This window comes from Artemia sp. Qi Xiang Cuo, chromosome 11 (assembly GCF_049724085.1).
Source record: "Artemia sp. Qi Xiang Cuo chromosome 11, ASM4972408v1, whole genome shotgun sequence".
In the NCBI taxonomy this organism is placed as follows: domain Eukaryota; kingdom Metazoa; phylum Arthropoda; class Branchiopoda; order Anostraca; family Artemiidae; genus Artemia; species Artemia sp. Qi Xiang Cuo.
In genome coordinates this window covers 44753187-44778035 of record NC_142804.1, presented here as the reverse complement: position 1 = coordinate 44778035, position 24849 = coordinate 44753187, and the positions used below count along the sequence as shown (strand labels likewise).

The 24849-nt window shown below is 36.1% G+C and overlaps 2 protein-coding genes across 2 annotated transcripts in view; one reads left to right on the top strand and one right to left on the bottom strand.

The window, feature by feature from the left end:
- The window catches only part of LOC148947019 (uncharacterized), a 228142-nt gene that overhangs the window by 29615 nt on the left and 173678 nt on the right, over nucleotides 1–24849 (top strand). The window lies entirely within an intron of this gene.
- Nucleotides 227–24849, bottom strand: LOC148947021 (uncharacterized). Its single transcript, XM_089096821.1, has 3 exons — nucleotides 24779–24849; nucleotides 2447–2671; nucleotides 227–388 (listed from the first exon to the last, which is right to left on the bottom strand). The coding sequence occupies exons 2-3, from the start codon at nucleotides 2645–2647 to the stop codon at nucleotides 266–268; spliced, it is 324 nt and encodes a 107-aa protein (XP_088952947.1). The 5' UTR covers nucleotides 2648–2671; nucleotides 24779–24849; the 3' UTR covers nucleotides 227–265.

Sequence of the window (24849 nt, the reverse complement as noted above, 5' to 3'; positions counted from 1 at the left end):
TAATATAAACTAAAATAACTTTAACTTTTACAATCATAGCTTGCATAAGACTGACCAAGCTGACTCGGAAAGCTAATTGAATCCAAGCAGAGAAAAAAGATTTTCGGGCATTCACCGGTGAATGCCAACATTAACCAGATTTTGGACCTCCACGCTAACAAATACATTTAATATTGTAAGGATTGACCCAAACAGTGAGAAATATGTTGTTTTTTGCTTACTTTGCACCAATAGAAGAGGCATGCGGTCTGGATCTCGATGAAAACTATGCATCGGGCATCTCTATCGCTAGAACTCCATCTTTTTCATAAACAACGGCTGCTGAACAATCAGCATTCAACTCAAAGGAGGTTACATTAAAGTTAGGTGGACATGTAAGCACAATAGTCTATAAATTAACATTAAAAAAGTTACTACAAAGGAGATTATATAATAAATAGATCACTAACTGAATTTCGTTTCACAAAGAGATACAACAACAAAAATGCAACATGTCTTGGGCTCTCGAATCTTATGCTTGTCCAAGGGACCCGACTACACTAAGACATACAATGCAAGTTACATAAACACGAAATGAAACAAAAAACAAAGAACAGAAAAAGTGATTATAAACATATAAATTATAAATAGATTTATAAACCTGAAATACTTAAAGCTTTGGTGGCCATGTGTTTAAACTGTGTACATAAACGGGTAAACATTAGCAGAGTGTGCCAGTAATGGCGCAGTGGATTCATCTTAACTTGTGGGGCCCGGGGTCCATTTCCAGCTGCCGCGGGGCAGAGGTAAGACTTTTGTGGTCCAGAAACGTTGTTAGTCCATAGAATAGATACACCTTAGCAGCTGAAATTGGTAACATACTAACCACCAAAAGTTTTTTTCTTAGGAAATATAATCAAAAGTTAGCAGCTTAGAAGAATATCAACTTAAAAAAAACTACTTCACATACTGACCAATGCTTTGGGTAGCACAGACCCCAGTCTCCTGATTCCCTGCCTTTGGCCGGGAGTGCAATGCGTCATTGGGGGCAAACCATCCTTCTCTTTCCGTATCTCACCTCTAAATTGCTCAAGGTCCCCGATTATAGCTGGTTCGATTCTGGCTGAGCTTACAGAGTCACAACCGCTGGACTCCCCCCCCCCTACTTCCATACCAAACAATCAGCGACACTGGACTCGAACCCCTGCCCTTAAGGACACAGGATTTCAAATCTATAGTGCTAACCCCTCGGCTATTTCGGCTTAGGAAGATGGACGGTATATATTGAATATCTTAGGCATCACTGCCAACAGTGTTGATAGCTTTATGTTCAGATCTTTTACCTGCAAAAAATGCACCTTGGGCAGTGCTTCTATTACCAGGAAATTTTTGGTGAAATTCCCCAGTTTTCTTTGAAAGAAAACTGAGTTCTCCAAAACTCCAAAATTTTCCAAAAAAAACATTATATAATGTTTTATGACTCTCCCCTAGACCTCATAGAAACTCAAATTTCGCTACTCCTTAGAATCTCCTCGAAAACCAAAATTCTTCTTGAAAATTCACTAAAATGTTCAGGTTCTTGAATCCGGCCCTTTTCCAATTCTTGAAACGATTCCGCTTTTCGCTTACTAGACAATTCACCTTTACGGAAAATTGTTTACTTTTCAAACAAAGCCATAATGTAGAACTTGTTGCTTTTTGCTTGCTGAATATTATAGACATTTTTGCATAAGTAAAAATTATCCAGTAATTATAAAACCAGTAAATGAAAAATTATTTATCTATTATGAACATTATTTTTTAGTAATAAAAAAAAATATGAATTCATGCATTCATTGTGTTTTCATTTTGGACTGTAATAGTCAGCATCTTCCCAGTTAACAAAATGGAGTTAATTCAAACCGAACAGCTACTCCTGAGAAAGAAACTTGAAAATAAACAACCAAATGAAAGAAATAACAAAACAAATGAATGAAATATTAATCCTAAGTTGTCAATTCGCGGAAATGTAGAGGGGGGGGGGGGTAGTTTTCCAAATCTAGAGGGTAGGGGGGAGGGTAATACGTTGCTTTTTTATAATTTTTCAATGGAATAAGTCTATTCAAATAGGCACTTTTCAATGACAGTACCACAAAAAAGGTATTTTTCAAAACATATGAGAGGGCAAAAAATTCGGAGGGGGGATGAGGACAAAGTTTAATCCCCGCCCCCATTTGATGCCACTTGCAGATCTTAAAAAAAGATCAACTCTAGATCTTGGAGAAAGGATGAATTTTCGACATGTTCGCAAGTGTGTATGTAAGGAATTATCTATGTACACACACATCTACAGCAAAAAAATACATAGACAGACCCACATACAAAACTTTAACACATTCCCAAATTCACAAGGCTAGAAAACCCCGGAGGACATGGGTCTAATATCAGTACAGCATGGCGTGTTAAACTTTCAAGTGTATTTACTAACCTGAATATTTTCACTGCTTTGATCAATCACTTGGCAAAGAATATTTCCATTGGTCTGGTCCCAGACAAAACATTTTGAGGTTGAAAAACCCAAAATTTGAAATGGGTGTAGCTTCTGATTACCAGTTGCATATGTATCTTTACATTCTTCAAGCTCAGAGAAAATCCTTAACTTTTCTAATTTATGTTGAGCTTCCAACATCCTCAAAACATTTGATCATTTAGCCTGAAATAAATCAATAATTATAACCCTTTGCCAGAACTGCACAAAAAAATATGTAAGAAGAGGGTACTTGTTAATTAAACTAAAAACATTCGAGAAGTTTGCTGAATGTAAGATTTGCTAAAAATTGGTTTCATAGCCACAAAGACAAATGACGGGTTACAGAATGCATTGGACTTGTATAGTTTGGGCTATATATTTGCATATTAGGGGGAAGGGTGGGGGTTAGGTTAGTGGTGCTGTTCCAATATTTTACCCTCCCCCTTAATGTACAAATATATATCCCAAATTATATTATTATATTAAGTAAAGATTATATTTCATTAGAGATTAACTTCAATTCTTTAACAAATACCAAAAATGATACAGAATATTTACAATAGTCAGTACAATTTTGAACAACAAAAGCATTTATAACAAGAAAAATAACCCAATTATACGTTGCATTTATCTCATTGGAAAGGAATTTCTGCAGTTGTAACAATTCATTGTAAAGCCAACACAGCTGCGCATGCTCACTTACACCCCATTCTATCCAGAGCTTCAAACTGTGGTTCCTTCCATCAAATTCCCATTTCCCTTAAATCTTTACTTTTATAAAATCTTCTGAACCCATTTAAGGACGTTCAACTTTTTGTTTGGAGCTGGCCGAAAAATATTCAAAACGAAACTTGCAAAAGAAGTTGAATCAAAACATTGGAATCCCTTACTGACAGCTATTTGCAGCACCAGTCAACCAGCAGCTAACACAGCTGTGGAAACCCTAATGTCCCTGTCAGTAGAAAGGGGGGTCCGACTCCCGTACGAACCACGTGGTTTATGGTTTTCTCACTGAGAATGAAAAAACAGAATTTTTCTCACTTGAAAAAACAGGAATTTTCTCACTTTTATGGTTGTTTCTTGGACGGTTATGTGTGTTGGTTAATTTATTTGATGTTTTTCTCGGATGTCAACAGTAATTTATGTCTGTTTTATGGTTTTTATTAGTGAGAATGGAAAAAAAGGAATTTTCTCAGTTTGATGGATGTTTTCTCGATTATTGAGTCTAATTGATTAATGTCTGACACGTGATGTCAAGATTGATTGATTTGTCACGGAAAAGGAATGGGCGAAGTCTATTAATGTCTTTGTTGTATTTCCAAAGAGAAATATTTCCGAGCGAATGTTTATTAATATCTTTGGAGTTCTTCCATGAAAATTGTTTCATGGCGAATGTTTTGATCTTAGCGATGAAGAGATTAGCAAAGGAAAGGGTTTCCCAGTAATTTCAAATGTGACAGCGCAGGGATGCCAAAAACAAAAGGAACACGCAGAAATTACGTTTATAAATTATTTGGGTGAAACCGTTTTAGACATTTTGGGGAATTATTCCGGCGAAACAGTTAGAGACAATTTGAAAGATGATTTTAGAAGATGTTTTACTAGAGGATTTGACGGTGAAACTCTGTGGTCGTTATAATACACAAGCTCTATTTGAACAGTGTCGTGAGGTCCTCTACCCAACCCCAAAGGGCTCCGATCTCCCGACCCCCACCCAGAAGGAAGCCCCCGGTCCCCAAAGGTCCCCCGGGCTCCCAAAGGGTCCCCCGGCCCCCCAGGGCCCCCCAGACCCCCAAAGGCCCTCTCCAGACCCCCAAAGAGTCCCCTCCCAATTTTTAATACTTTTTTAAGGCTTTATTATATCTTTTCAGAACAAGTTATTTTCTTAATGTCCATCCTAAACCCATTTTACAAGCTGAAGTACCAATCCTTTCACCACAACTTTACTATAAGGCTTTTCGAATACCCCAACATCAAGCAATAGTTTTCAAAAGACATTTCAGAGCACCTTCTTTTCTTAATGTCCCTTCTAAACCCATTTTACAAATTGAACTATCCCATCCTTTTCACCCACAACTTTACTTTACAGCTTTTTGGATACCTCAACACTAAGAAATACCTTTCAAAAGACATTTCAGAGCAAGTTCCTTACTTAATGATCCTCCTAAACTCATTTTACAACTTGAAGTACCCAGCCTTTTCACCCACAACTTTACGTTACTGCTTTTTGCATACCTTAACCACAAGTAATACCTTTTAAAAGGCATTTCAGAGCAAGTCCTTTTCTTAATGTCCCTTCTAAACCCATTTTACAAGTTGAACCATCCTTCCTTTTCACCCAGAACTTTACTTTACAGCTTTTTGGATACATCGACACCAAGAAATACTTTTCAAAAGGCATTTCAGCGCACGTTCCTTTCTTAAAGTCCCTCCTAAACCCATTTTACAGCTTGAAGTATCCATCCTTTTCACTCATAACTTTACTATACTGCTTTTTGGGTACATCAACACCAACAAATGCTTTTCAAAAGACATTTCAGAGCAAGTTCCTTTCTTAATGTCCCTGTTAAACCCATTTTCCAAGTTGAAGTACTCATCCTTTTCACACCCAACTTTACTTTACAACTATTTGGATACCGTAACACCATGAAATACCTTTCAAAGGGCATTTCAGATCAACTTCTTATCCAAATGTCCCTTCTAAACCCGTTTTAAAACTTGAAACATCCTTCCTTTTCATCAAAAGCTTTAATTTACAGCTTTTTTGATACCTCAACACTAAGAAATACCTTTCAAAAGAAATTTCAGAGCAAGTTCCTTTCTTAATGTCCCTCCTAAACCCATTTTACAAGTTGAAGCATCCTTCCTTTTCACCCACAACTTTACTTTACAGCTTTTTGGATACCTCAACACCAAGAAATACTTTTCAAAAGACAATTCGGAGCAAGTTCCTTTCTTATTGTCCCTCCTAAACTCATTTTACAAGTTGAAGCATCCTTCCTTTTCACCCACAACTTTCCTTTACAGATTTTTGGATACCTCAACACCAAGAAATACTTTTCATAAGACATTTCAGAGCAAGTTACTTTCTTAATGTCCCTTCTAAACCCATTTTACAAGTTGAAGCATCCTTTCTTTTCACCCACAACTTTACTTTACAGCATTTTGGATACCTTAACATCAAGAAATACTTTTCAAAAGACATTTCAGAGCAAGTTATTTTCTCAATGTCCATCCTAAACCCATTTTACAAGTTGAAGTACCAATCCTTCTACCACAACTTTACTTTACAGCTTTTTGGATACCTCAACACCAAGAAATACTTTTCAAAGGGCATTTCAGTGCAAGTTCCTTTCTTAAAGTCCCTCCTAAACCCATTTTACAAGTTGAAGTATCCATCCTTTTCACGCACAACTTCACTTTACAGCTTTTTGGTTCTTTTGGATACCTCAACACCAAAAAATACTTTTCAATGGCGTTTCAGAACAAGTTCTTTTCATAATGTCCATCCTAAACCCATTTTACAAGTTAAAGCATCCTTCCTTTTCACCCACAACTTTACTTTACAGCTTTTTGGATACCTCAACACCAAGAAATACTTTTCAAAAAGACATTTCAGTGCAAGTTCCTTTCTTAATGTCCCTCCTAAACCCATTACAAGTTGAAGTACCAATCCTTTCACCACAACTTTACTTTACAGCTTTTTGGAAACCTCAACACCAAGAAATACTTTTCAAAAGACATTTCAGAGCAAGTTCCTTTCTTAATGTCCCTCCTAAACCCATTTTACAAGTTGAAGCATCCTTCCTTTTCACCTACAACTTTACTTTACAGCTTTTTGGATACCTCAACACCAAGAAATACTTTTCAAAAGGCATTTCAGAGCAAGTTCCTTTGAAAACTTCCTTTGAGAAGGAAGTTTTCAACTTTACTTTACAGCTTTTTGGATACCTCAACACCAAGAAATACTTTTCAAAAGGCATTTCATAGCAAGTTCCTTTGAAATGTCTTTTGAAAAGTATTTCTTGGTGTTGAGGTATCCAAAAAGCTGTAAAGTAAAGTTGTGGGTGAAAAGGATGAGTACTTCAAGTTGGAAAATGGGTTTAAAAGGGACATTAAGAAAGGAACTTGCTACAGCTTTATGGATACCTCAACACCAAGAAATACCTTTCAAAAGGCATTTCAGAGCAAGTTCCTTTCTTAATGTCCCTCCTAAACCCATTTCACAAGTTGAAGCATCCTTCCTTTTTACCCACAACTTTACTTTACAGCTTTTTGAATACCTCAACACCAAGAAATACTTTTCAGAAGACATTTCAGAGCAAGTTCCTTTCTTAATGTCCCTCTTAAGCACATTTTACAAGTTGAATCATCCTTCCTTTTCACCCACAACTTTACTTTACAGCTTTTTGGACACTTCAACACCAAGAAATAGTTATCGAAAGTCATTTCAGAGCAAGTTCCTTTCTTAAAGTCCCTCCTAAACCCATTTTACAAGTTGAAGGACCCATCCTTTTCACCCAAAACTTTACTTTACAGCTTTTTGAATGCTTCAACACCAAGAAATACCTTTCAAAAGACATTTCAGAGCAACTTCTTTTCTTAATGTCACTTCTAAACCCATTTTCCAACTTGGAGTACCCATCCTTTTCACTCACAGCTTTACTTTACAGCTTTTTGGATACTTCAACACCAAGAAATACCTTTCAAAAGACAATTCAGAGCAAGTTCCTTTCTTAATATCCATTCTAAACCTCATTTTACAAGTTGAAGCATCCATCCTTTTCACCCACAACTTTACTTTTTGTTTTTGGTGGTTAGATGAATGAACTGAATTTAAGAAAAATTTGAAATAAAGTGAAACTTTTTATCTTCATGGTAAATAATCATAATCATAGTATAGCCATTCCTATTTTCTATGGAAAAATTTAGAATTGAACTTTAAATTTTTTATGTCTTTGAGAAATTAGGAACTGAAATGGAAGCTTTTTCATTTTCATTGGTAAATTTCAGAATTGAGCTAACTTTTTTTCTCTTCTCTAAGAAAATTCAGAAGAGAACTTGTACATTTTACACTTCTTCAAGAAAACTCAGAATTAAAGTGGAGCTCCATATCTTCATGATGAATATTCACACACAAGTTCCATTTGAACAGTGTCGTGAGGTCCCCTCACCCAACCCCCAAGGCCCCCGTTCCCCCTAATGCCCCTCGTGCCCCCAAAGACCACCGGGACCCCTTCCCCCTATTTTTTAAAATAATTTTGAATTTTTAAACATGGTATTTTTTAAACTTTTTTACGTATCTTAAAATGACATGAAATATTCTTACAGCTCTACCAATCGTACTCTGTGCTTGTTCATAGACACGACGCGGCTTTCCCACTGGTACTCTATGTCAAGTTATCGACACTACCTAGTTTATTACGTGCATTAAATCAGTAATTTTTATACAGTGGTAGGATAAACCCACAATTCATATCTGTAAAAAAGTGAAGATGAATTATTCGACGAAAGTATGTGCACATGAAAAAATCATCGTCGTGTTGAATGCTGACAAGGAGAAATACCTGAACTATGAAACGAGTGCAAGTGGTAACACTAACAGAAATGTATGCATGCGTTGTCATGACAGCGAGAAGTTAGATTTCTTTGGAGTACCCAAGAATTTCAATAATGTAAACGGTGGATATGCGAGGGTAACATTACCAGAGAAATTAGTGCTCAAAGAGAATGCAAACTTAAAAATAATTGTTGATGATCGGGGACAACTCCTTGCTACTGTTGCTGGTAACACATTACCTGTTGATACATCCTATCATCATCTTTCCGGTATTAGCATTTTAAAGAGAACAAGAAGAAGACAAGCATACTCCTGCAATAAAGTCATTAATCATATCTAATCAATATGCCAAAACTGCTGTCTATGTAAAAAAAAAATGTGAAAATAGACAGTGAAATCGCAGGCAGAATAAAAAGGACATTAGCAGACAATATCATCAATGAATATAAAGATGAATTGACGGAAAGTGAAGCGCAAGTGTACTAATAATGTATAATAATGTATTTAACGTATTTTTATATTAATATTCTACGTGTCGTTATTTCATTAAAAATATCTTATGCATTATTTTGTTAAGTGTTCATTATTTTTAGGGTATGCTAGAACGTCAAACGTTCAGAATATCTATTAAGATGGTCAAAGATGTAAGAAAAATAATTTTTAGAGATAAAGGTGCTACTAGCAGGCTCAATTTTTTCATAGAAGATAGAAAAGTTCAAGATCTCTTCTGAATTTTACCAAAGAACACAATTCATTTTTAATTTCACCAGAGAAAATAAAAAGCTTCCACTTCAGTTTTAAGTTCACCAAGACATAAAAATTTAAAGTTCACTTCTAAATTTTTCCGTAGAAGATAGGAAAAGTTATACTATGATTGTGATTATTTTCTATGAAGATAAAAAGTTTCACTTTAATTCTAAGTTTTCTTAAATTCAATTCCGACCTTTCTCAAAGAGTCAAATTTAAAGTTCTGTTTCAAATATTTTCCCTGGAAGAAGAAAAGTTCAACTTCGATTCTGAATTTTCTCAATGAAAATGAAATAAGTTATTGATCAATTCTATTTTCCCAAAATAATATAAAAATTTTCCACTTCAGTTCAGATTTTTCTCAAACAGTTAAGTTATACTATGATTCTGATTATTTTCTATGAAGATAAAAAGTTTCACTTTAATTCTAAATTTTCCTTAATTCAGTTCCGACCTTTCTCAAATAGGTTAAAACATTTAGAGTTCTGTTCCAAATTTTTCACCGGAAGAAGAAAAGTTCAACTTCAATTCTGAATTTTCTCAATGAAAATGAAATAAGTTATTGATCAATTCTATTTTCCCAAAATAATATAAAATTTTCCACTTTAATTCAGATTTTTCTCAAAGAGATGAAAACATTTAAAATATTGTTCCAAATTTTTCTTAGAAGATAGAAAAGTTCAATTTCTCTTCTGAATTTTACCAAAGAACACAATTCAATTCTGAAATGTCTTTTGAAAAGTATTTCTTGGTGTTGAGGTATCTAAAAAACTGTAAAATAAAGTTGTGGGTGAAAAGGAAGGATGCTTCAACTTGTAAAATGGGTTTAGGAGGGACATTAAGAAAGGAACTTGCTCTGAAATGTCTTTTGAAAAGTATTGCATGGTATTGGCGCATTCAAAAGAACCAAAAAGCTGTAAAGTAAAGTTCTGGGTGAAAATGAAGGATGCTTCAAATTGTAAAATGGGTTTAGGAGGGACATTAAGAAAGGAACTTGCTCTGAAATGTCTTTTTAAAAGTATTTCTTGGTGTCGAGGTATCCAAAATGGTGTAAAGTAAATTTGTGGGTGAAAAGGAAGGATGTTTCAACTTGTAAAATGGGTTTAGGAGGGATATTAAGAATGGAACTTGCTCTGAAATGCCTTTTGAAATGTAATTCCTGGTGTTGAAGTCTCTAAAAAGCTGTAAAGTAAAGTTGTGGGTAAAAAGAATGGATGCTTCAAGTTGTAAAATGGGTTTAGGAGGGACATTAAGAAAGGAACTTGCTCTGAAATGTCTTTTGAAAAGTATTTCTTGGTGTTGAGGTATCCAAAAAGCCTTAAAGTAAAGTTGTGGGTGAAAAGGATGGGTACTTCAAGTTTGAAAATGGGTTTAGAAGGGACATTAAGAAAGGAACTTGCTCTGAAATGTCTTTTGAAAGGTATTTCATGGTGTTGGGGTATCCAAAAAGCTGTAAAGTAAAGTTGTGGGTGAAAAGGATGGATGCTTCAACTTGTAAAATGGGTTTAGAATGGACATTAAGAAAGGAACTTGCTCTGAAATGTCTTTTGAAAGGTATTTATTGGTGTTGAGGTATCCAAAAAGCTGTAAAGTAAAGCTGTGGTGAAAAGGATTGGTACTCCAAGTTGGAGAATGGGTTTAGAAGTGACACTAAGAAAAAAACTTGCTCCGAAATGTCTTTTGAAAGATATTGCTTGGTGTTGGAGCATTCAAAAAGTTGTAAAGTAAAGTTGTGGGTGAAAAGGTTGGATACTTCAACTTGTAAAATGGGTTTAGGATGGACATTATGAAAAGAACTTGTTCTGAAATGCCGTTGAAAAGTATTGCATGGTATTGGCGCATTCAAAAGAACCAAAAAGCTGTAAAGTAAAGTTGTGGGTGAAAAGGATGGATACTTCAACTTGTAAAATGGGTTTAGGAGGGACTTTAAGAAAGGAAATTGGTCTGAAATGCCTTTTGAAAAGTATTTCTTGGTGTTGAGGTATCCAAAAAGCTGTAAAGTAAAATTGTAGGTGAAAAGGAAGGATGCTTCAACTTGTAAAATGGGTTTAGGAGGGATAATAAGAAAGGAACTTGCTCTGAAATGTCTTTTGAAAAGTATTTCTTGGTGTTGAAGTATCCAAAAAGCTGTAAAGTCAAGTTGTGGGTGAAAAGGAAGGGTGCTTCAACTTGTAAAATGGGTTTAGGAGGGACTTTAAGAAAGGAGCTTGCTCTGAAATGTATTTTGAAAAGTTTTTATTGTTGTTGAGGTATTCAAAATGCTGTAAAGTAAAGTTGTGGGTAAAAAGGAAGGATGCTTCAACTTGTAAATTGGGTTTAGGAGGGACATTAAGAAAGGAACTTGCTTTGAAATGTCTTTTGAAAAGTATTTCTTGGTGTTGAGGTATCCAAATAGCTGTACAGTAAAGTTGGGGGTGAAAAGGAAGGATGGTTCAACTCGTAAAATGGTTTTAGAAGGACCTTTAAGACAGTAACTTGCTCTGAAATTTCACTTGAAAAGTATTTCTTGGTGTTGAGGTATCCAAAAAGCAGTAAAGTAAAGTTGTGGGTAAAAAGGAAGGATGCTTCAACTTATAAAATGGGTTTAGGAGGGATATTAAGAAAGGAACTTTCACTGAAATGTCTTTTGAAAAGTAGTTTTTGGTTTTGATGTATATAAAAAGCTGTAAAGTAAAGTTTTGCATAAAAAGGCAGGACTCTTCCACTTGTAAAATTGTTTTAGGAATGACATTAAGACAGTAAGTTGCTCTGAAATGTCTTTTGAAAAGTATTTCATGGTGCTAAGGTATCCAAAAAGCTGTAAAGTAAAGTTGTAGGTGAAAAGGAAGGATGCTTCAACTTGTAAAATGGGTTTAGGAGGGATAATAAGAAAGGAACTTGCTCTGAAATGTCTTTTGAAAAGTATTTCTTGGTGTTGAGGTATCCAAAAAGCTGTAAAGTAAAGTTGTGGGTGAAAACGAAGGATGCTTCAACTGTTAAAATGGGTTTAGGAGGGACATTAAGAAAGGAACTTGCTCTGAAATGTCTTTTGAAAAGTATTTATTGGTGTTGAGGTATTCAAAAAGCTGTAAAGTAAAGTTGTGGGTAAAAATGAAGGATGCTTCAACTTGTAAAATGGGTTTAGGAGGGACATTAAGAAAGGAACTTGCTCTGAAATGTCTTTTGAAAGGTATTTCTTGGTGTTGAGGTATCCAAAAAGCTGTAAAGTAAAGTTGTGGGTGAAAAGGAAGGATGATTCAACTTGTAAAATGGGGTTAGTAGGGACATTAAGAAAGGAACTTGCTCTGAAATGTCTTTTGAAAAGTATTTCTTGGTGTTGGGGTATCCAAAAAGCTGTAAAGTAAAGTTGTGGGTGAAAAGGAAGGATGCTTCAACTTGTAAAATAGGTTTAGGAGGGATATTAAGAGAGGAACTTGCTCTGAAATGTCTTTTGAAAAGTATTTCTTGGTGTTGAGGTATCCAAAAAGCTGTAAAGTAAAGTTGTGGATGAAAGGGAAGGATGCTTCAACTTGTAAAATTGGTTTATGAGTGAAATTAATATAATAACTTGTTCTGAAATTTCTTTTGAAATTTATTTCTTTGTGTTGAGGTATCCAAAAAGCTGTATAGTACAGTTGTGAGTGACAAAGAAGGATTCTTCAACTTGTAAAATGGGTTTAGGAGGGACATTAAGAAAGCAACTTGCTATGAAATGTCTTTTGAAAAGTATTTTTTGGTATTGAGTTAATCAAAAGGCTGTGAAGTAAAGTTGTGGTGAAAGGGTTGGTACTTCAACTTGTAAAATGGGTTTAGGATGGACGTTATGAAAAGAACTTGTTCTGAAATGCCATTGAAAAGTATTTCTTGGTGTTGAGGTATCCATAAGAACCAAAAAGCTGTAAAGTAAAGTTGTGGGTGAAAAGGATGGATACTTCAACTTGTAATATGGGTTTAGGAGGGAATTTAAGAAAGGAACTTGCTCTGATATGCCTTTTGAAAAGTATTTCTTGGTGTTGAGGTATCCAAAAAGCTGTAAAGTAAAGTTGTAGGTGAAAAGGAAGGATGCTTCAACTCGTAAAATGGGTTTAGGAGGGATATTAAGAAAGGAACTTGAACTGAAATGTCTTTTGAAAAGTATTTCTTGGTGTTGAGGTATCCAAAAAGCTGTAAAGTAAAGTTGTGGTGAAAGGATTGGTACTTCAACTTGTAAAATGGGTTTAGGATGGACATTAAGAAAATAACTTGCTCTGAAATGTCTTTTGAAAAGTATTTCTTGGTGTTGAGGTATCCAAAAAGCTGTAAAGTAAAGTTGTGGGTGAAAAGGAAGGATGCTACGACTTGTAAAATGGGTTTAGAAGGGACATTAAGAAAGGAACTTGTTCTGATATGCCTTTTGAAAGGTATTTCTTAATATTGAGGTAACCAAATAGTTAAGTTTTGGGTGAAATAGATTGATTGTTCAACTTGTAAAATGGGGTTAGATGGAGCGAAATGAAAGGACCTATATATTATCTGAATATAAAGAGGTAAATAAATTTTTAGAGTAATCAAAAAAGCTTTAAACAAAAGTTGTTAGTGAAATTCAAGTATTTTTCCAATTTTAAAATCGGTTTAGGAGGGACAGGAAGAAAGGAACTTGCTCTGAAATATCTTTTGAAATGTAATTCTTGGTGTTGAGGTATCCAAAAAGCTGTAATGTAAAGTTGTGGGTGAAAAGGAAGGATGCTTCAACTTGTAAAATAGGTTTAGGAGGGACATTAAGAAAGAAACATGCTCTGAAATGTTTTGAAAAGTATTTCTTGGTGTTGAGGTATCCAAAAAGCTGTAAAGTAAAGTTGGGGGTGATAAGGAAGGATGCTTCAACTTGTAAAATGGGTTTAGAAGGGACATTAAGAAAGGAACTTGCTCTGAAATGTCCTTTGAAAAGTATTTCTTGGTTTTGAGGTATCCAAAAAGCTGTAATGTAAAGTTGTGGGTGAAAAGGATGAGTTCTTCAACTTGTAAAATGGGTTTAGAAGGGTCATTAAGAAAGGAACTTGCTCTGACATGTCTTTTGAAAAGTATTTCTTGGTGTTGAGGTATCCAAAAACTGTAAAGTAAAATTGTGGGTGAAAAGGAAGGATGCTTCAACTTGTAAAATGGGTTTAGGAGGGACATTAAGAAAGGAACTTGCTCTGAAATGTCTTTTGAAAAGTATTTCTTGGTGTTGAGGTATCCAAAAAGCTGTAAAGTAAAGTTGTGGTGAAAGGATTGGTACTTCAACTTGTAAAATGGGTATAGGAGGGACATTAAGAAACGAACTTGCACTGAAATGTCTTTTTGAAAAGTATTTCTTGGTGTTGAGGTATCCAAAAAGCTGTAAAGTAAAGTTGTGGGTGAAAAGGAAGGATGCTTCAACTTGTAAAATAGGTTTAGGATAGACATTATGAAAAGAACTTGTTCTGAAATGCCATTGAAAAGTATTTCTTGGTGTTGAGGTATCCAAAAGAAGCAAAAAGCTGTAAAGTAAAGTTGTGGGTGAAAAGGATGGATACTTCAACTTGTAAAATGGGTTTAGGAGGGAATTTAAGAAAGGAACTTGCTCTGATATGCCTTTTGAAAAGTATTTCTTGGTGTTGAGGTATCCAAAAGCTGTAAAGTAAAGTTGTGGCTGAAAAAGTAAGGATGATTAAACTTGTAAAATGGGCTTAGGATGGACATTAAGAAAGAAACTTGCTCTGAAATGACTTTTGAAAAGTATTTCTTGGTGTTGAGGTATCCAAAATGCTGTAAAGTAAAGTTGTGGTGAAAGGATTGGTACTTCAACTTGTAAAATGGGCTTAGGAGGGACATTAAAAAAATAACTTGTTCTGAAATGCCCTTTGAAAAGTATTTCTTGGTGTTGGGGTATATAAAAAGCTGTAAAGAAAGTTGTGGGTGAAAAGGAAGGGTGCTTCAACTTTTAAAATGGGTTTAGAAGGGACATTAAGAAAAGAACTTCCTCTGAAATGTCTTTTGGAAAGTATTTCTTGGTGTTGAGGTATCCAAAAGCTGTCAAGTAAAGTTGTGGGTGAAAAGTAAGTATGCTTGAACTTGTAAAATGGGTTTAGGAGGGACATTAAGAAAGGAACTTGCTCTGAAATGTCTTTTGAAAAGTATTTCTTGGTGTTGAGGTATCCAAAAAGCTGTAAAGTAAAGTTGTGGGTGAAAAGGAAGGATTCTTCAACTTGTAAAATGGGTTTAGGAGGGACATTAAGAAAGGAACTTGCTCTGAAATGACTTTTGAAATGTATTTCTTGGTGTTGAGGTATCCAAAAAGCTGTAAAGTAAAGTTGTGGGTGAAAAGAAAGGATGCTTCAACTTGTAAAATGGGTTTAGGAGGGACATTAAGAAAGAAACTTGCTCTGAAATGTTTTGAAAAGTATTTCTTGGTGTTGAGGTATCCAAAAAGCTATAAAGTAAAGTTGGGGGTGATAAGGAAGGATGCTTCAACTTGTAAAATGGGTTTAGGAGGGACATTAAGAAAGGAACTTGCTCTGAAATGTCTTTTGAAAAGTATTTCTTGGTGTTGAGGTATCCAAAAAGCTGTAAAGTAAAGTTGTGGGTGAAAAGGAAGGATGCTTCAACTTGTAAAATGGTTTAGAAGGGACATTAAAAAAAGAACTTGCTCTGAAATGTCTTTTGAAAGGTATTTCTTGGTGTTGAGGTATGAAAAAAGCTGTAAAGTATAGTTCTGGGTGAAAAGGATGGGTACTTCAAGTTGGAAAATGGGTTTAGAATGGACATTAAGAAAGGAACTTGCTCTGAAATGTCTTTTGAAAGGTATTTCTTAGTGTTGAGGTATCCAAAAAGCAGTAAAGTATGAAAAGGATTGGGTGAAAAGGATGGGATAGTTCAACTTGTAAAATGGGTTTAGAAGGGACATTAAGAAAAGAAGGTGCTCTGAAATGTCTTTTGAAAACTATTGCTTGATGTTGGGGTATTCGAAAAGCCTTATAGTAAAGTTGTGGTGAAATGATTGGTGCTTCAACTTGTAAAATGGGTTTAGGATGGACATTAAGAAAATATCTTGTTCTGAAAAGATATAATAAAGCCTTAAAAAAGTATTAAAAATGGTGAGGGGACTCTTTGGGGGTCCGGAGAGGGCCTTTGGGGGGCGGGGGCCCCTTTGGGAGCCCGGGGGACCTTGGGGGACGAGGGGCTTCCTTCGGGGTTGGGGTAGGGGGATCGGAGCCCTTTGGGGTTGGGTAGAGGACCTCACGACACTGTTCAAATGGAACTTGTGTATTATAACGACCACAGAGTTCCACCCTCAAATCCTCTTCTAAAACATCTTCTAAAATCATCTTTTAAAATGTCTCTAACTGTTTCGCCGAAATAATTCCCTAAAATGTCTAAAACGGTTTCGCCCAAATAATCCCTAAACGTAATTTTTGCGTGTTCCTTTTGTTTTTGGCATCCCTGCGCTGTCACATTTGAAATTACTAGGAAACCCTTTCCTGCGCTAATCTCTTCAGCGCTAAGATCAAAACATTCGCCATGAAACAATTTTCATGGAAGAACTCCGAAGATATTAATAAACATTCGCTCGGAAACAATTCTCTTTGGAAATACAACAAAGACATTAATAGACTTCGCCCATTCCTTTTCCGTGACAAATCAGTCAATCTTGACATCACCTGTCAGACATTAATCAATTAGATTCAATAATCCAGAAAACATCCATCAAAGTGAGAAAGCTCCTGTTTTTCCATTCTCACTGACAAAAACCATAAAACAGACATAAATTACTGTTTACATCCGATAAAAACATAAAATAAATTGACCAAGACACATAACCGTCAAAGAAACATCAATAAATGTGAGAAAATTCCTGTTTTTTTCAAGTGAGAAAAATTCTGTTTTTTCATTCTCAGTGAGAAAACCATAAACCACGTGGTTCGTACGGGAGTCGGACCCCCCTGTCTACTCCTGTCTTTTCAAACCTCAAATCTTAATTCTCTCCCTTGAAGTCCTCCTTCCATTTAAGATTTTTTGTTTTCGTGATCTCTTCTGCCCCTTTGAAAGAAGTTGTGTTCTTTATTTGACCCCAGCTCTATAGCTAAAAAAAACATAGCTTTTGGGAATTTATTATCCTCCATCCGTAAAACATGACCTAGCTTTCTAACCTTTCTTTCAGTATAGTCCTAGTTACATTGCCCAACTTCAAATAAGAATTTTGAAAAAAAAATTAAGGGCTTGTAACTTTGACAAATATTTCTCAATCCCAAAGGTGAGTAGAATATTTTCGGTTTAATTTCAATCTTTCTGTTGATATATAATTCTTCACAAATAACATTCTTCAGTTGTCAAACTATAAAATAATACTAATAGTTGTAGTAGCCTAGTAGAAAATCAGCTTCAAATAAAGATTGTTTTCAGTAAATGTTCTGGTCTTCAGAAGCAAGGGCTCAATTTTGTCAAAATACAGGGGGGGGGAGTAGGAGCCAATTTTCCCAAGTCAAGTGAAAATCACCATGTGAAAAATGGACTGTATAGTACCATAAAGGCAAAGGTATGCTAAAGAAGGTTTATGTGGATGCAAGAATTATGCAGGCATATCTTAGTTTTGACAAGATTTTTGAAGACACTGAATTTCAAGATTTTTGAAGACACTGAAAGTCAGCCCCACTCATCTTGGTTTTTAAACTGATATTCAATCTCTGTTGATTTCTGGGAATATTTCTGGCCCATGATATTATTATGAAAGTCAAGAGTAACATTAAATCCAAAATGAAAAGAATGTATTCCATATACGAGGGTGCTGCCCCTTTTTCACCCCCGACATCCTCCTCATGGTGGTAGAAACTTTGGAGGATGCTCATTCGATCGGAAATTAAGAGTTCTGGTCCTTATTTTACAAGTCAAAAGAGACTGGAGGCCAACCAGGCCCTGTCCTAAAACTGTTTGTTTTTTCAGGGGGAATTTTTCGGAGGGTGGGGGACGCTGGCTCCCTGTAGTTAGTACTCTTAGTTGTTCCTAAGCTATTGTAGATATGTTCAGTCTTCAACCAGAGTTCAACCTATTAACACCTATTTGGTTTATGTCTTTCTGCATTAAACTCAGTTAATTCAGTGACATAATTGATTAACTGTAACCTTACTTCCGGATTTTGCCACCAGTCATCAGGTGAATTGAACTTTTTAACCCTTTATATTAACCAAATAAAGGACAACCAATTCAGTGACAAAGTTGACTAACTGTGACCTAACTTCCGGATTTTGTCACCAGCCATCAGGTGAATTGAATTTTTTTAACCCTTTATATTAATCAACCAAATGACTAAAGGACAACCAAAGGACTTTGAGAGTGTGTCCTGAGTGTAGATTAAGGGCAACAATCAATTGCCTGGTATGTAGTACATGCAACTCTTCCATTCATGAGCAATGTGCGGGGATAGAACTTTCCCAGTGGAATAAGAACTGGTTATGTATGGATTGTTCCTCGAAACAAAACATCACCAAAAATCAAGAATATACCACCCCTAATTCTTCGAAAGCTAATGATACCCCACGACGCCGATTGTCAGGAATAAATTCTTCAAAAGGTAGCGATACCCCACGACGCCGATTGTCAGAAATAAATTCTTCCTTAAAAGAAATTTTAGATGATATCAGGTCGTCCCCCCTTGCCCCGACTTGCCAAAGGGATGGTAAATCTTTCATTGCAGCCCAAAGCGAGTGTCAGACTACTCCCCTACCAGTATTAACCAGTGTTGCCAGACTGATTTTCTGCTAGAAACTAAAGATGCCAGTACCCAGACGGATTTTGAATATAATTGTGTGCCTTCTAATGATGCCTCCTGCCAGACTGAAAATTTTCCTTGTGGCAATTGTGATTCCAGCCCCCTAAGTGACCCTTCCCTCCCTTTTAGTGCTAAAAAAAACTCGTTTTCGTTACCAACGAAATTTCTACTTTCATTTATCTTTGGGGGAATATAATTAATAACACACTTAAGCCTGTGAATACGAATAAAAAAAACGCCAATTTGAAACCAACTGCAATTCAATCCACAAGCAACAACTCCCAACATATGAATATTAATGAAGCAAGTGTCAACTCAAATATGAATTTAATCGGTCACCTGGTTCCAGAGGTCAGTGACAGCTTAAATGAGAACTCAATCAACATTCCAGATCCAGAGGTCAGTGACAATTTAAGTGTGAACTCAGCCAATATTCCAGTTCCAGGGGTCAGTGACAACTTGAGTATTACTAGTAAATCTGTTCCTGAAGCCAAATCAGGGAAGAATTCTATTGCCTGCCGATTTCACTTGGACAACAAGTGTATAAAAAAGAGTGATTGTACCTTTGTTGACCCTTACATGTCTTTTTTAACTACTGGTTACTGTAACGAAAATTATTGCTCCCTTTCCCATTCCAATCCCTGCCATAAATTTCAAAGTGGCCTTTGTTTCGAGACTAAGTGCATGTTATTACATTTGAAAAACAGGGATTATCGTGCTATAGCCAGGCGCAGTAAAATTTTTAATAGTTACAAATTCTCAATCAACCCAAAAGCGGAACCCCCTTCATTCAATTAATAAAATTAGCTCACCAGCGCCTACTCTTCCTTTTTTATCCCAAATCCACCCTGCTCACTCAAAAAACTTCCACCTTTACCACACAGAAAAAAAAATCCATATTCCCAGCAAAATCCCTTCCCCCTTAACACTCCAGTTAACCCCTCCCAATTTGAACCCCCTGAAAATACCACCGTCTTATTTCCTGCCTCCGACCCATCCAGAACACAGTCGCCTCGAGCTGTTTCTTGGCCCATCCCCGCTTTGTCCCCCATTCGCTGCGTTACTTCCAGATACGAAAGAACTTTTATCCCCTTCATTACAGAGAAAATGAATAAAATGTCTAAATAGTTTCTTTTTTCCCTCTTTTTTTTTTATTAGCTGATGGTACTGCCCAGGTTCTTGCACTCTTTTGCTTGCCCCCCCCCCCTGTCTTGACCAGTTTTTATTGTTTTTAACTCTTTCATTGATTTACCGTAGTTTCATTGCTGACACTTTCTTAGTACCCATTTTAATTTAATTTCATTTATGTCTTATTCTAAGTTTAGTTTGACCAGTTTTTTAATGAATTTATGTCTCTCTCTATGTTTAGTTTGAAAAATTTTTGTTTTTTTTAATTTTTTAATTGACTTTTTACAGTTTTAATTATTGACTTTTAAATGATGTTTATTAGGGTTTTCTCTATTTCGTTGTTGTTCTTTGCATTTTTAGAGTAACCATTTATTTGTTGTTGACTCCAAAGTCCGAATTCGGCCCTTTGTGGGCTTGTGATAGCGTTTTTTTGAAATAAATATCTTATCTTACATCCAATTGATACCTGGATGGACCTAGTGTTTTGATTTAGTTCAACATCCCCCTCAATATTCCCTGAAGTTTCACCTTCATTTCCTTAACCTTTTTGGACACACCCAGAATCAAATATTTTTCTCTTCCCCAATAATAGTTCCTGTGAGTAAATAATGAACAAGTTATGTAACTTAAACCCACTTAGACTGAGAGATGTCGTAGACAAAGTTTTAAGAGACGAACAGTCTGGTTTTAGAAAAGGTAGAGGATGTGTTGACAAAATTTTCACTCTTAGGCTAATAATTGAGAAGCGCCTGAGTTTTCCTTTGGTCCTCACCTTTGGTCCTCAGTTTTAAAGATTAATTAAAAAAACTTTCAGAAAAATAAGTTTTTCAAAGAAAAGTAATGGCCATTTTAAACTTAATCTAGGCAAATACAAATACATTGTAAAATTCAAACTCAAAACGACCAGAAATTACTATTAGAGAATAAATGAAACCCAAAACAAACGGAAATTAAATAAACAATCATAGAAAACAACATACAACAAGTAATAAGAAAATCAAGCTTAAAACCAAAACAAATATTTTGCTATTAAAGTATAAATGAAACTTAAAACGAACAGAAATTAAATAAACAATCAATGCGAACAACCATACAATACTCTTGCCCTGAGGGTTGTGGGGGAGTGTCCTCCTCAAAAACATATTTTCTATCTGGGAATCAACTACATTGAACAAAATGGATATCTCAAAAGTTTGATTGAATATGTTTGGGGATATGATGGGCGTGGGGGGGGGGTAGCTGCCCTGCAATCACTTTCGACTATTAGTCCTTTAATTAAAGGGCACTAGCCCTTTAATTTCCAATCGAATAAGCCTGTTTTGAAGTTTTTACAACAACGCCTTCTATAAAAACCTTATATGACCCCAGGGCATAGCTTAAAACCCTTGCCCTGAGCGTTGTGGAGGAGTGTCCTCCTCAAAAATATATTTTCTATCTAGAAATCAACTACGCTGAACAAAATGGCTATCTCAAAATTTTCTTTGGATGTGTTTGGGGGAATAATGGGCGTGGGGGGGGGGGCTAGTTGCCTTCCAATAACTTTCGACTATTGAAAAGGGCACTAGCTTTTTGAATTTCCAATCAAATGAGCCTTTTTTGAAGTTTTTACGACAACGCCTTCTATAAAAACCCTTATATACCCCCAGGGTATAACTTACAACCCTTTCCCTGAGGGTTGTGGGGAGTTTCCTCCTCAAAAATATAATTTACATTAGGAAATAATCTATGCTTAACAAAATGGCTATTTCAGAACTTTGATTGGTTGTGTTTGAGGGTATGAGGGGCATGGGGGGGGGGCTAGTTGCCCTCCAATCATTTTCGACTATCTTAAAGGGCACTAGAACTCTCGATTTCCAATCAAATGAGCCTGTTTTGAAGTTTCTACGACAACGCCTTCTATAAAAACCTTATATGCCCCCAGGGCATAACTTAAAACCCTTGCCCTGAGGGTTGTCCTGCTCAAAAATGTGTTTTCTATCTGGAAACCAACTACGCCGAACAAAATGGCTATCTCAAAATTTGTATTGGATGTGTTTGGGGGAATAATGGGCGTGTGGGGGGGGGGGGCGAGGTGCCCTCCAATTACTTTCGACTATTAAAAAGGGCAATAGCTTTTTGAATTTACAATCGAATGAGCCTTTTTTGAAGTTTCTTCGACAACGCTTTCTATAAGAACCTTATATGCCCCCAGGGTATAACTTAAAACCCTTGCCCTGAGGGTTGTGGGGGAATGTCCTCCTCAAAAATTTATTTTCTATCTGGAAATCAACTACGCTTAACAAAATGGCTATCTCAAAGTTTTGTTGGGTTATGTTTGGGAAAATGATGGGCGTAGAGGGGAGGGGGCAAGTTATACTCTACTCACTTTCGACTATTGAAAATGGAACAAGCCTTTTAATTTCCAATCAAATGAGTCTTGGTTGAAGATTCAACTAAAGTACATTCTATAAAAACCTCCCTTGCCCCCAGGGACTATCTTAAAATCCAGACCCTGAGGGTTGTGGGGGAGTGTCCTCCTCAAGAATATATTTTCAATGTGGAAATCAACTACGCTGAACAAAATGGCTATCTCAAAATTTTGATTAGATGTGTTTGGGGGAATGGTGGGCGTAGGAGGGGGGGGGGGCTAGTTGCCCTCCAATCATTTTCGACTATTAAAAAGGGCCCTAGAACTATCGATTTCCAATCGAATGATTCCCCTTTTGAAGTTTCTACGACAACCCCTTCCATATGAAGTGCCTCTGGGAAAAAAATAATAAATAAATAATAATAATAAAACATTGGAGCCGTATGGCCTTTACTATAGGCAACGCTACAGCGTTGCCTCTGATTATGAGCAAGCGTTCGATTCTGTTGATAGAACAGCCTTGGCGAAGGTCTTATCCTTGTATGGTATACCAGACAAATACATTAAAGTGATTAGTGCTATGTACGAGAATAACACTGCTGCGGTTAAGGTAGAAAATGAGGTTAGCAGCTGATTTTGTATTAAATCAGGAGTTAAGCAGTTAATTAGGAGTTATGGATTATTTTGATAGACTTTGTCTTAAGAAGCACAGGAAAGGCAATGGGAGATCACAGAATCAGATGGGGAGGAAAAAGTCACCTGGACTTAGATTATGCTGATGATTTAAGCATTCTATATGAAAGGTTGAGCAAAAGGAATGAAGTTTTAGAGGTTTTGCGAGTTCAGGGTGCTAGAATAGGTTTAAAAATTATTGTTACGAAGACTAAGTCACTAAGGCTAGGAATAGTTGAAGATGAATAGGTGATGTTGGGTAATGAAAAGATTGATCAGGTGGGCAGCTTCACTTACCTTGGTAGCATTATTAGTAAAGATGGTGGGAGCAGTGAAAATGTTAAAAGCAGAATAGCCAAGGCTCACGGTGTATTTTCAAAGTTAAAAAAAGTTTGGAAGAATAGGAAGATAAGTCTGCAACCCAAGATTAGAATCTTAAAAAAAATTTTTTAAAGAGGAATAATTTTGGAACAAGAAGAATATTAAAAATAATTGTGTTAGAGAATTCGAAAATTTTGTGAAAACAGGACTATCAAGTGAAGTTTTCTTGATTATTTTTATTTATATAAAGTGGGGAATTTATCTCAACCATGATCCCAATGAAATTACCCCCTGAGAAGGGAGATACTAATTACCAAATGCTAGGCACCATCTCCCCATTACCAAGTGACCTTTCTGAGGACTCAGACTCCAATGAAACCATGGTCACTGTCCACTCTGAGGACTCAAATCTCCATGATGATGGCTTCAAAACAGTCACTCCTAAAAGATCCAAGAGAAAACGGTACACCAGTTTCTCCCCATCAAAGACAGTTTCTACTACACCCCCATCTTTTTTGGAAGAAGAGCACTTCATCCACATTCTTCCTACCTCTCCTGAAACCATGTTCCAAATAAAAAACATCCAAACAATTAGACTTGAGCTCTTCAAAATCCTGAAAATTAATTTCAACCTCAACATCAACAGAGATGGTTCAATCTTAATATCTATTCAAGCAGGCTTTGAAAATTCCAAAACAACTCTTTTGTCACTTAACTCCCTTGGAGGCATTAAGGTCAATTCGAAGAAATGGATTTGCCCTCCCCCTGCCCAAATAAAAATTGTCATATACAACATCCCTAACGGTATTCCCTAGACTGATTTAAAGGATGGCCTTATGAACTGCAAAGGCCAAAAAATATCAGTATCAAAAATCACCAGACTTGGAAAACCCAACAATGATGGCATATACACGTCTAAATCCTACCTTTTCACCCTGGACTCCACCCTAGAGAACTTCAGTGAACCTATATCCCTATTTGGCCAGATAAAGCCCTACAAAGAGTACAAGGCTAAGCCAATACAGTGTGAAATTTGTCTGACAATGGGTCACACAAAACAACACTGCAAAACAAACCTGAAGAGGTGCAACCTATGCCAAAACATCCATCCTCCAAACACAGCAAACTGTGCAAACAAGAAATTATCATGCATTAATTGCAAAGGTCCCCATTCTTCTGACAACAGATCTGTATGCCCAAAATACAAGGCAAGATCAATGGCTCTCAGGTTGTCTGAAAAAGAAAATATCCCATTTCAGTTTGCAAAAATTAAACTCATGGTGCACAATGCAGATACACCTGAATTCTCTGAACTAAACACACAATCTAATCAAAAAACTCTACAGCAAAAAGCTACAAGGCCCAAACCACAAAAAACATTCCCTGGAATCAAGACCTTAGACTTTCCCCCCCTTCCAGCCAGAGACCAAGACCCTGAATCTTCTATAAGTAAACCTACAAAACCAACCTCATCAAAATCGCCAAAGGAAATATCAGAAGAAAATCCAAATCTACTTACACACTTATGCCTTTACATATTCAACTTCAACTCACTCTCCAGAACATCCCTCACAGAAGATCAAAAATCCTCAATTCTAGAAGAGATGGCTAATACCTACTTCCCAAAAAATCTTAAGGACACAGCCAACACAAATTTCAGAACTATACTCAATAAACTAAATCTATCTATCAATGGCTAACCCTCAGTTACCCCTATCCTCCTCAATTTTGCAATGGAATGTGAGATCATTAAATGACTATAAAATCACTGACCTTCTTAAGTATACTTCTTCACACAACATAGACATACTATGCCTTCAAGAAACCCATTTAAACTCATCAGT